This window comes from Ranitomeya variabilis, chromosome 6 (assembly GCF_051348905.1).
Source record: "Ranitomeya variabilis isolate aRanVar5 chromosome 6, aRanVar5.hap1, whole genome shotgun sequence".
Classification (NCBI taxonomy): domain Eukaryota; kingdom Metazoa; phylum Chordata; class Amphibia; order Anura; family Dendrobatidae; genus Ranitomeya; species Ranitomeya variabilis.
Window position 1 is genome coordinate 415575813 of NC_135237.1, and position 13038 is coordinate 415588850.

Below are 13038 nucleotides of genomic sequence, written 5' to 3' on the forward strand. Positions count from 1 at the left end.
ATTTTCACACAGCTCTGACAAAGTGGGCAGAGCTTGAGTGGGACGAGGAGCGTGGTGACCCCTGATCGTCAAATTCATAACGAACAGTACGGTTCCTTAAGTCACAAATTTGTAGCAAGGCGTACACTGATAGGCACGCCACTTGTCTGACGCTCTTGATTCATTAAGAAGTGTGTACCTAAATGAAACAGGAGTGTCTGACTCCAAAATGCCTCATCATCAAGACTAGCATGAACAATCCCAGTCTTGATGACTCAGGGGTTAGTGCATAAATGTCTGATTTTCATACTCATCATAGTGTAATTGCTTCCATACAAGAAGGGAACGTCAAAGTTGAACCGTCATGGCTGGCAAGTAATCCTAATAAATGATGTTAGAGAGGGTGAGAAAATAAAAAAGGCATGTACATACAAAAAAGCCTTAAAGTAGACAATGTAAATACATCACAGAGGTGTTACCATTCACCAACCCTTGTAGTTTATGCTATAGTTAAATTATAGTTATGACTCCAAGAGATTCTCTCTTATATATAATTTCTGCACCAGAGATTGAAATAATTGGCATCTACTTACAATGACTTCACGGCTTCAATGGCTTGTTCTTTTTCCATATACCTACCCTTTTGACTGTGCACTCAGACAGGAAAAAAAATAGGAAAATTGTAACTTTTTAGAATTTTTCTAATTCTTGCATATCTAATACCTCCCTGCTAATTCACATCTATATGTTTCTTTGCCCAAGTGAATAAGACCAGGTGCCACGTGTTATCTGCTCAAATACCTACAGCTGCGGCAAAAATTAAGAGGCCACTGCAAAATGTTCAGCTTGTCTGATTTTTCTCTTTATATGTATATTTTTTAGTAAAATGTAAATTGTTCATTTATTCTATAAATTTCTGACAACATGTCTCCGAATTTCCAAGCAATAAATTTTGTATTTTTTTACTGGAAAGGAGAAATGGTCAAAATAAAAAAAAAAACCAGTGCTTTCAGACCTCAAATAATGCAAAGAAAACAAGTTCATAATCATTTAGAAACAACAATACTAATGTTTTAAGTCAGGAAGAGTTCAGAAATCAATATTTTGGGGAATAACCATGATTTTTAATCACAGCTTTCATGCGTCTTGGCATGCTTTCCACCAGTCTTTCACACTGCTTCTGGCGCAAAAATTTAAGCAGTTCTTCTTTGTTTGATGGCTTGTGACTATCCATCATCCTCTTGATTACATTCCAGAGGTTTTCAATGGGGTTCAGGTCTGGAGATTGGGCTGCCCATGACAGGGTTTTGATGTGATGGTCTCTTAGTTTTTGCCATAGCTGTATTTCCATATCAACATCTGGTTAATACCATTAACACAGTGGCCGCTTGTTACCGATCACTGGCCCATATAAACATCTCGCCAATAGGCTGCCCAGAAGCAAAATGCTCATTCAATGGCTGTTCAGATCCTATAAATCATCGTCGTTGGCAGCACATCGGCCTATGGAAACAGTATGTGGGTGCTGACAGCATGCATGCTTTATGGGGACAGAACAATCATACTAACGAGTTTGTTTCGATCCATGTGAATGGGCGCTGATCGATCTGTGTATAGTGGGGCACACCCACTATGGGTGGATATCTGTAGATGGACCTGTGGCTCGTTGCCTGAGGTAAGTGTTGCAACAGAGATGACGGCCTGTTTGCCCAACTACCAGTTTGAGGCAATGAAGTCCATGTGGATAAATGTCTATGGAGCGGAGAATGATAAGAAAATGATGAGATTTTGTTACAGTGTTTGTTTCTTTTTCAGTTTTAATCGCCATGCGTTTCAAAAGGTTTTTCTTATAAGTGTATTTGGTGTGTTTTTTTTTATTATTCTGTAATATTTTAAACATACTTTTTTTCTGCATTTTAAAAAAAGCACCATTGAGCTAAAAAGTGCCATAAACGAAAGTGATTTGTATGCTGTTTTTTTTATACTTTACCATAGACTTCAAAATAGAAGTCGCAGAATAAAACAAAACTACCATGAAACACAAAGCTGCATGTCATTTCAGGTGAAGGGCGAGGTGCAGACGAACGTAGATTGAATAAAACTCAGGCATGCAGCGATTTATTTATTTATTTTTTAAATCGGTCCTAAGAAAAAATGTGCCCGGCCCTATAGCATAACATTGGTCTGGGTGTGATCAGATGTTTTCTTGGATTGGACTCGGACCGAAAATAGGCTTGTCTGCACCTGCGCTAAGGCTAAGTTCCCACAATGAGTATTAACAGGATTTTTGACTGCGTATTTTTGCTGCACAGAAAACACAGCGTCTTACAGTTGCAGCAACGTACATGGGATTTATAGAATTCTCATACCCACTGTGCTTTCTTTGTGCAGTGTAAACTGACCTGTGGTGCATTTTTTAAATCCCCCTCATGTCAGTTTTTCTTGCAGTAAATATCCTAATTTGCAGATTTTCCCCATAGATTTGAATGAGATGAGGAAAATGCACAGGTAAAAATCACTTATGCGTTTTAAGTGTGTTTCTGCTGCAGAAATGCACTAAAATGCATGTAATCTGCACCTGGATTTATCAATAAATTTTTACAAACCCAAATTCCAGGAAAGGATAAAAAACAAAGCAGCTTTATTTAAAACATGATGTCCCAAAAAGAAACAAAAACCGCAGCAGAAAAAATGTGATAAAAATAAAAACGTGATTAAAGAAAGCAAGTAAAGTAAAAACAGTATAGAAAAAAATGGAAGTATCCTAATTTAGCTAATTGATGCAGATATGATGCAGAAAATCTGCAATGTCAAAAACTCGCCAAATACTCAATGTGGGAACGTATCCTAAAAGTGACATTGTTGAATAGTCTCTGGGCTGGAACTTATCTCTGACCAATTTACTGTTACTACTGTTTTCTTAGTAAATCTAATTTGTGTCTATCTTTATTTTCCGCTTAGCTTTTGACCAATATCCGTTAATTCTTAGGTGTACTAATGCTTTATAAAGTGCATTGCTTTCCATGCTTGGCTGCTTGTATACGTCTATACAGCTAGAGATGATGCATGTTAGCGTGTGATGACAAAACTCTTCCTTTGCTGCTCCAGCTAATAGTGACACAAATGATGGGTGAGTTCGGAATGGCAATGTTTGTTGCTGATGCTGCAGGTCATGTCATGGAAACTGTGACGCCAGGAAAAAAGAAAGAAGATCCTCCAGCAAAATTTCGAGCCAAGGGAGGAAAACAAAAAGGTAACATAACAGAAAGGAAGTACTGCCAAATAATTAACAATGTGCCTAAAGTAAAACATCTTTAATAAAGAGTGCGATGTGAAGGCAAAGTATTTTTCCCCATTAATTTAGTCCCACAATTTAAGCTATTTTCTAATATACTTGCTTTAAAATTCCCCTACTGTTCCCTAAGTACACTATCTAACTACCTTTGGTTTTTTTATCTACTTCCTGTCTGATGAATATTAATTTGAGTATCTCCAGTACTAGGATACTCAATAAAAGCATCATAAGGGGGTAGAGTCTGTGCTCACTGCCGTAGCACCTTCCCTCTCCCTGAAACGAAGGGTCATCAATGATGTTCGTTTCAGGGGCAGAGCGGTGTCACTATACCCCACAGAGACCAGTGACGTCACCTAAGGGGAGGCGCTAGTCGTCCTGCACACTAGGTATAGTGACACCGCTCTACTGCTGACTTAATACTATTCAGCGAAGCAGACAACAGACCAGCTATCATGCTCATCGCACAGGGCACTGGGGGAGACTCAGCATTATGAGGTTAGTAATGGGGGTGTCTGATAGATATCTCTCCATTACTAACCCCTGGGCTTGATGTCAGCTGACATTACAAAGCTGACATCAACCCCAAAATATTACCCAACTTTCCAACACACCAGGGCAACTGGAAGAGCTGGACAAAGTGCCAGAATTGGCGCATCTAATGGATGCTCCTTTTCTGGGGCAGTTACAAGCTGCTGTTTTAAGCATTGGGAGGGCCAAATATCTATGGGCTTTCACAGCCTGAGAATATTGGCCCTCAGGTGTCTGCTTTAGCTTGGCCGGTTATCAAAAATAGGAGCAACCCATGCCGGTTTTATAAAATTATTTAATTAAAAAACATTGTGTGGACCCCTCTATATTTGTTAACCAGCCAAGATAAAGCTGACAGCTGAATTCTGTAGCCCACAGCTGCAGAAAAAGCTTTACCTGAGCTTGTTGTCAAAAATAAAGGAGACCTTACGTCTATATTTTTTTTCTATTTATTTTTTCACACAGTCCGCCGGCCATTCACAGCCATGCCAATATTTGACATGACTGTGATATTGGTGGAAGTGCTCACACGGCAAAAGCTTGTTGATTGGCTGCGCTGCAGCTTTTTAATAAGCTTTGTTTGGGGTGCTGAATTTGAACAGTAACACGGACGTCTGGGAGAAGTCCATATTCATTCATTCCACGCACAGACATTAGGTGTCCGGTACGGACCTCGAACTTTGCTGTTCAGATTTGCCTACCATTAATCATGACCATTAACACACAGTGGAGTGTGGAAAGTGATTCAAGATGGTCCTCAGTCATGCTGGCGACCATGGAAAATTGTAGGAGGATCGCTTGCTTGTGGGATGACAGGAATATTTTTAGCACCAGCCAAGGGATGACTATTAGATAATGCAAGGCTCACCTTGTAAAGTGGACCCTGTAAGCCACAGGTCCAGGTGGGTACACGATCGCCGGGCATCAGTGCAGCTTGCAGGATGGAAGTGGCACACACAGGCATGAAGTATACAAGAATAGAAGCAGGTTAAGCACGATGTGCACAGGAGGTGGAGTACACAAAACTAGTGTCTTGAATAGCAGTTTGAATCCGAATACACAACTGTGTGCCCTAAAGTGTCTTAAAAGGCCTAGGGAAATTATGACACACGCCGGGCAGCCTGGACCAGGGACAGGTGTGCAACAGTTAGCCATGGTTTGAGACCCTTGCTATAAAAGAAAAATGGGGCAATTTTTTTTTACAGCTTCAGAAAGGGAGTCAAAATTGGTGTATTGAAACGTTAGCAAAATGTCTGCTGAACTGACTTTTTCTGCTCTCCACATAGCCCAAACTCCTCCTCCTGTACCAGCGCTAGTTATTAAAAATTAGCTGAAGCAGCACCAGTGATTACAGTATATATGACATGATGGACCAGATGGTTTATCTGATGCTATTCTAACCTGCACTTTAGCAAACAGAGACGTGCTATCTGAACAACCAGATCCAGTCATAATTTTTTCTGGCTTTGTAATGCCCAAACAGTCAAAAAGGTCCTCTGCACATCTGAAAATGTTACGTCTGTCAAAATGAATCAGGCATAGATCAATCTCAGTTTTCATTTACCTACAGGTAATGTCAATGACTAATTAGGCTTTTGCATTTACCTACCAATCCATTGTGTTCTACTCTGTTCTGCTGCCACCAGGGCTGATGCCCCTTACCCCATCAGGCATCTTTTGCCTGCCTGTCTGTCATGTTATATATACACTGTGCTGCTGCTGCCAGTGCTGGCCCTACACAGCTGGATATCTGTTTGCCTGCCCCATCATATTGTACAGTATACAACAGCCACTAATACAGTACTGCTGTTGGGAACCCTACCCTGGACAGGGTAAATAATTCTGAAACTGCTCACAAGAATGGAACAATTTATCCAAGGTTTGGAACAAAACCATAGTAACATAGTTAGCAAGGCCGAAAAAAGACATTTGTCCATCCAGTTCAGCCTATATTCCGTCAGAATAAATCCCCAGATCTACGTCCTTCTGAAGAACCTAATAACTATAAGATACAATATTGTTATGCTCGAGGAAGACATCCAGGCCTCTCTTGAACCCCTCGACTGAGTTCGCCATCACCACCTCCTCAGGCAAGGAATTCCAGATTCTCACTGCCTTAACAGTAAAGAATCCTCTTCTATGTTGGTGGAAAAATCTTCTCTCCTCCAGATGCAGAGAATGCCCCCTTGTGACCGTCACCTTCCTTGGTGTAAATAGATCCTCAGAGAGATATTTGTATTGTCCCCTTATATACTTACAGTATACATGGTTATTAGATCGCACCCCAATGGTCTTTTTTCTAGACTAAATAATAATAATTTTGCTCATCTCTCTGGGTATTGTAGTTCCCCCTTCCCCTTTATTAATTTTGTTGCCCTCCTTTGTACTCGCTCTAGTTCCATTATATCCTTCCCGAGCACCGGTGCCCAAAACTGTACACAGTACTCCATATGCGGTCTAACCAGAGATTTGTAGAGGCAGTATAATGCTCTCATCATGTGTGTCCAGACCTCTTTTAATGCACCCCATGATCCTGTTTGCCTTGGCAGACGCTGCCTGGCACTGGTTGCTCCAGGTAAGTTTATCATTAACTAGGATCCTCAAGTCCTTCTCCATGTCAGATTTACCCAGTGGTTTCCCGTTCAGTGTGTAATGGTGATATTGATTCCTTCTTCCCATATGTATAACCTTACAGTTATCATTGTTAAACCGCATCTACCACCTCTCGGTCCAAGTTTACAACTTATCCAGATCCATCTGTAGCAGAATGCTATCTTCTCTTGTATTGACTGCTTTACATAGTTTTGTATCATCTGCAAATATTTTACTGTGTAAACCTTCTACCAGATCGTTAATAAATATGTTGAAGAGAATAGGTCTCAACACCGACTCCTGCAGTACCCCACTGGTGACAGCGACCCAGTTAGAGAATATACCATTTATAAACACCCTCTGCTTTCTATCACTAAGCCAGTTACTTACCCATTTACACACATTTACCCCCAGACCCAGCATTCTTATTTTGTGTACCAACCTCTTGTGTGGCACGGTAACAAACACTTTTGAAAAATTAAGATATACCACGTCCAATGATTCACCTTGGTCCAGTCTATAGCTTACCTCTTCATAAAAACTGATTAGATTGGTTTGACAGGAGCGATTCCTCATAAACCCATGCTGATATGGAGTTAAACAGTTATTCTCATTGAGATCATCCAGAATAACATCCCTCAGAAACCCTTCAAATATTTTACCAACAATAGAGGTTAGACTTACTGGCCTATAGTTTCCAGGTCCACTTTTAGAGCCCTTTTTGAATATTGGTACCACAGTTGCTATGCGCCAGTCCTGTGGAACAGACCCCGTCGCTATAGAGTCCCTAAATATAAGAAATAATGGTTTGTCTATTACACTACCATTCAAAAATTTAGGGTTACCCAGACAATTTTATGTTTTCTATGAAAACTCATACTTTTATCAAATGAGTTGCCAAATGAATTGAAAATCTAGTCCAGACATTGACAAGGTTCGAAAAAAAAGATTTTTTTTTTTAAATAATAATTTTCTCCTTCAAACTTTGCTTTAGTCAAAGAATGCTCCCTTTGCAGCAGTTACAGCATTGCAGACCTTTGGCATTCTAGCAGTTAGTTTGCTGAGGTAATCTGGATAAATTTCACCCCATGCTTCCAGAACCCCCTCCCACAAGTTGGTTTGGCTTGATGGGCACTTTCTGCATACCATATGGTCAAGCTGCTCCCGCAACAGCTCAATGGGGTTGAGATCTAGTGACTGTGCTGGCCACTCCATTACAGATAGAGTACCAGCTGCCTGCTTCTTCCCTAAATAGTTCTCGCATAATTTGGAGGTGTGCTTTGGGTCATTGTCCTGTTGTAGGATGAAATTGCCTCCTATCAAGCGCTGTCCACAGGGTATGGCATGACGTTGCAAAATGGAGTGATAGCCTTCCTTATTCAAAAAAAGGTAAAAACCTTGTACAAATCTCCCACTTTACCAGCACCAAAGCAACTCCAGACCATCACATTACCTCCACCATGCTTGACAGATGGCGTCAGACACTCCTCCAGCATCTTTTCAGTTGTTCTGCGCCTCACAAATGTTCTTCTGTGTGATCCAAACACCTCACTATAGACGTTGACACTGGCATTTTGAGTGTACTATTTAATGAAGCTGCCAGTTGAGGACCTGCGAGGCATTGATTTCTCAAACTACAGACTCTAATGTACTTGTCTTGTTGCTCAGTTGTGCAGCGGGGCCTTCCACTTCTCTTTCTACTCTGGTTAGAGCCTGTTTGTGCTCTCCTCTGAAGGGAGTAGTACACACTGTTGTAGGAAATCTTCAGTTTCTTGGCAATTTCTCGCATGGAATAGCCTTCATTTCTAAGAACAAGAATAGACTGTCGAGTATCACATGAAAGTTCTTTTTTTCTGGATATTTTGAAAGTTTAATGGAACCAACAAATGTAATGCTCCAGATTCTCAACTAGCTCAAAGGAAGGTCAGGTTTATAGGTTCTCTAATCAGCCAAACTGTTTTCAGCTGTGCTAACATACTTGCACAAGGGTTTTCAAGGGTATTCTAACCATCCATTAGCCTTCTTTCACAGTTAGCAAACACAAAGTTCCATAAGAACACTGGAGTGATGGTTGTCGGAAATGGGCCTCTATGAAGATATTCCATTACAAACCAGATGTTTGCAGCTAGAATAGTCATTTACCATATTAACAATGTATAGAGTGTATTTCTGAATAATTTAATGTTAGCTTCATTGGAAAAAACTGTGCTTTTCTTTCAAAAATAAGGAAATTTTTAAGTGACCCTAAACTTTTGAACGGTAGTGTACATTACATTGTTCTCTTAGTACTCATGGGTACCATTGCTTCTTCATTTTGCAAACAGCAAGCCTGTTGCTGATCTAAAAAAAGGATAATTTTTGGAAAGATTGTTAAGAAGCCATTGCTTCTTCTCTTTCCTAGCATTAAACATTTTGCTGATCCCAAAATAGGCATTGTTCTAGCTGTGTTTGTTCTGACCCAAAGTCAGATTACGGAATCACCAGTGAGGCCAAATTAAAAGATTGGGCCCTTAATATTACAAGCTCTTGGAGAAAGGAATGTACACTCGATCTGTGAGCAAATCAATCCTGTTTATTCTGTGAGTAGTTTTTGTGATGCCATTTACAGACAAAAGTAGCTCCTATTGGAAATTTCTATGTGTCACCCTTCCTGACAACATGTTAAGAGATATTTACTTTATTATGTCATTATCTTAATTAACTATCCATGACACACAGTGTCCCAAAACATTATGAGACTGGAAAATAATAGACCAAACATTAGACCTTAAGAAATTAATAACCTTAATTTGAGACTACGACACTTGTTATTGCTACACAAAATATAGAACTTAAAATATTAACTCTTCCATATCATGCATTATTTTGGAAAACCTGCTAAAAGAGCTTGCAGTTGGTTGGATACAGTCCTATGAGATCTCAGAGCGCTAACCACATCTTTACATGGCAATTGGAGACTTTGCATTATTGCAAATCATTTCACTGTGAATCAATAGATTCGATCATCTGTTATCTGTACAAAATCAGATATTGATAAAAAACCAGATAGCTACAGTGAAAAATCTGTACCTGTGCATCAGTTTTAAAACAAAGTGGCAAATCTAAGTTTTTTTAAAAAAAAGACCATAGAGAGATCAACATTTCTAAGTTTATATGCACTGGAATACATATCTGCAAATATTAGAAAGGAAAAAAATCTTAAAACCAGAAAAACTATATGGAAAGCAGTAGGGGCCTGCACAAAAGCCAATGACCAGAATTTGGGCAAAACTCTGAATTTTGGACAATATAATATCTACAATATATTCTATATTTTGTGTAATGGATAACAAGAAGTGACACTTTAAAAATGCATTGTTACATACACTCTTAAATTGCTAGTGCATCCATTTTAAGATTTTATCACATTATAACCAACGGCAGGTGTTTGAAACTGTATGGCTTTGCAGTGGTTTATCCTGGGGAGTACTTTCATTGCTATCGCCGATGTACTGGATCAATACAATGCAAATAGAACAGGTGATTGTGAGACCAATACATGGCAAGGTCTCACCAGTCTAATAAGATACTTACCTGAGCAAGATAAATAATTCAGACAAACTGGAGAAAACATAGATGTAGGAGACCTTGAGTTAGGAACACAGAATACAGAAGGCAACAATAAGACAGAAAAATGAGATAACAGGACACCTGTGACAACAAATGAAAGAGTTATTTGAAAAATTTGTAGAACAATGATTACAATAGTGACAAAATACATGTTACTTCATGCCCTAAATTATATTTCTAAAGGTAACATGTGTAACATGAACATTAAGTCACTATTGGTGCTGAACACAAAGGGAGGAAGACACATTCCACTGCTCTTCTACTTTGTTTGCTCAGTTTAACAATAGCTTCAATAAAGTGTTTACTGGTCCATAATGAAGATTTATGTCTACATCATAGCATCAGTAAAGCAGAAGTCTTATTAAGTAAAAAACAGACCTGTTGTTACGGGGATACTGCGACAGAGAGTGGCCAGAAAACAGCAATGTTTGGTTTCAGAGTCTCCTGCACTGGTTAGAGGTACTTAATCATCTTTTTAAGCAGTGCAGGTTTTTTCCTTGCTGGCAGAGCAAGGGGTTAACATGTTCAGTTGAAGCTCCTGGAGATTTCTTACCTGGATTGTCTCAGCTGCTCAGTGTTGGTCACACCCCTCTCCTTGATATGCTTCCCTCTGGCACTTAGGAATTGCCAGTGTTAGTTCTTACTGTGGGTTTGAAGTTGGAGGTTTAGCTCCTGGTTGGGGTTGTGTTTGGAAATTTGTTCATGTGATTGTTGCTTTGAGTTTTGTTGCCGTGCACATCCTCATCCTCTCCTATTAAGTTTCTCCTTCTTTATACTCCCTTGTGTGCCAATGTTGTTTGGTGAGTGTATTTTGTATGATTGATATTTTAATTTATCCCTGCCCGTCTTTCCAACGCACGTGAATTTGGTGTCTCCACCTTCAGGAGTAATCCGGGGGACAGGGATCGACTAGGGCGCACCTCAGTTCTAGGAACCTGCTTAGTACCCACAGTCTCAAGGCATTGCGTGACATCTGCCAGAAGCTATAGGGTCATCAGATTAATTACATTGTTGGGTAATGCAGTTTAACAAAAGTTGAAAAGTACCTTGCTGGTGGCAAATTAATTATCTATTGCTGAGAAACTCAACTTTGACTTCTTATGTAAAGGAAGATTAAAGTTTACTGCAGGTGGGTTGATTCACAGAAAGTGCATTGACACTCCTCCGTATTCTCCATCCACTGCAATTCCAATAAACCTGATTGACATCTGTTTTGGACTGCTAATCATAGTCACATAGCGGCACTAAACAAACATCAGTCAAGCCCATGAAAATGGTGGTAGGTAAAGAATAATGCCCATTACAACGGTGGTAAGCAAAGAATAATGTGGAGGGTTGATGTAGTAGCCAGGAATTGTCCCTCCTTCAGTGCACTTGTAGCTTCATTTGCATAAAAATTCTAAATTGATTTTCTCAGCACCAGAAAATTGATTTGGTTCCAGAAACATGTTTGCGCTTGTCTCATACTACTTATTCAGCAATTTAATCAGGAATCTAGGTAACCCTAAATATTTTGACTGGTTTCCTTTAACAAATCTGTATGTCAAAATTCACCTTTAAAAGACAACCAATGATTATATTTCCTCCTTGCCTTCACAAATCTGTATGAGTTGTATTAGACTTCTGCTTGTGTTTTCCCTTGATAAACTCTGGGTTTCATATATACCGTACATGCTTATATCTATCTTTTTTCCATCTTACTAGGTCAACAGACCAAAAAGGAATCAGACAAGGGTAAGAGTTTTACGGATCTCTTCACTAATTGACTTTACTGTCTTTCTCTAGCTTAAATCTATAACACCGGGAAACGAACCACACTCAACTAGATATCAGCAGTGAATAAACTTCATACACAAATATATTCCAGCAGTGAATAAAATGCATATATAATTATGTCAGAAGCATAAATATATAAAAGCAGTGAATTTACTACGGTATATATGCTGTATACATAAATACATAACATATACAGTATGTCTGCAACTATATGTTAGCCAACAGTAAATGAACTGCATAAAGTTATGTATACGATATATATGTATGTATGCAGTTTATCCATTATATACTCTATATTATTCAAAGAGAAAAAAAGGAAAATTGGACATAATTTCACTCAAAACCTCCAAAATAGTCTACAAAATTGTAGGCACATTTCCGCAATTGTGGGAAAAACAACTTTGTTTCAAGCATGTGATGCTAGTTCAAACTCACCTGTGGCAAGCAACAGGTGTGGGCAATATGAAAATCACACTTGAAATCAGATAAAAAGGGGAGAATTCGACTTAATATTTGCATTGAGTGGCTATGTGTGCCACAATAAGCATGGAGAACAGAAAGAGGAGAAAATAACTGTATGAGGACTTGAGAACCAAAATTATTGAACAGTATCAACAATCTCAAGGTTACAAGTCCATCTCCAGAGATCTTGATGTTCCTTTGTCCACAGTGTGCAACATAATCAAGACGTTTACAACCCATGGCACTGTAACTAATCTCCCTGGACGTGGAAGGCAGAGAAAAATTTCTGAAAAGTTGCAAAGCAGGATAATCTGGATGGTGGATAAACAGCCCCAATCAAGCTCCAAAGAAATTCAAGCTGTCCTGTAGGCTCAGGGTGTATCAGTGTCAGTGTGAACTATCTGTTGACATTTGAATGAAATGAAACGCTATGGCAGGACACCCAGGAGGAGTTTGTGAAAATGTACATGAGTAAGCCAAAATCCTTCTGGGAAAGAGTCTTGTTGATAGAGACAAGATAGAGCTTTTCGGTAAAGCACATCTTTCTACTTTTTACTGAAAAGGGCATGAAGCCTACAAAGAAAAGAACATATAAAAAATCCAAAAGACATATTAACATAGTTATAGGGGTTTTCCCATCATGTAAAGATCAATAACCGGTGGGTTCTACTAACATATTCAACCAAAGTCAGGGTGCAAAGTACCCAGAAAAACACCAATCAAAAGAGCATAAAAAATATATTTATTTTTTATTAAGAATTAAATGTAAAAATACATGAATCAGAGAGTAAATGGGA

At 39.1% G+C, this 13038-nt stretch overlaps 1 protein-coding gene across 1 annotated transcript in view; it reads left to right on the plus strand.

The window, feature by feature from the left end:
• The window catches only part of MYOM1 (myomesin 1), a 181635-nt gene that overhangs the window by 151465 nt on the left and 17132 nt on the right, over positions 1-13038 (plus strand). The window contains exons 38-39 of the mRNA XM_077270304.1: positions 3088-3232; positions 11708-11737. Coding sequence (XP_077126419.1) covers positions 3088-3232; positions 11708-11737 — 175 coding nt within the window. The remainder of the gene's footprint in view (positions 1-3087; positions 3233-11707; positions 11738-13038) is intronic.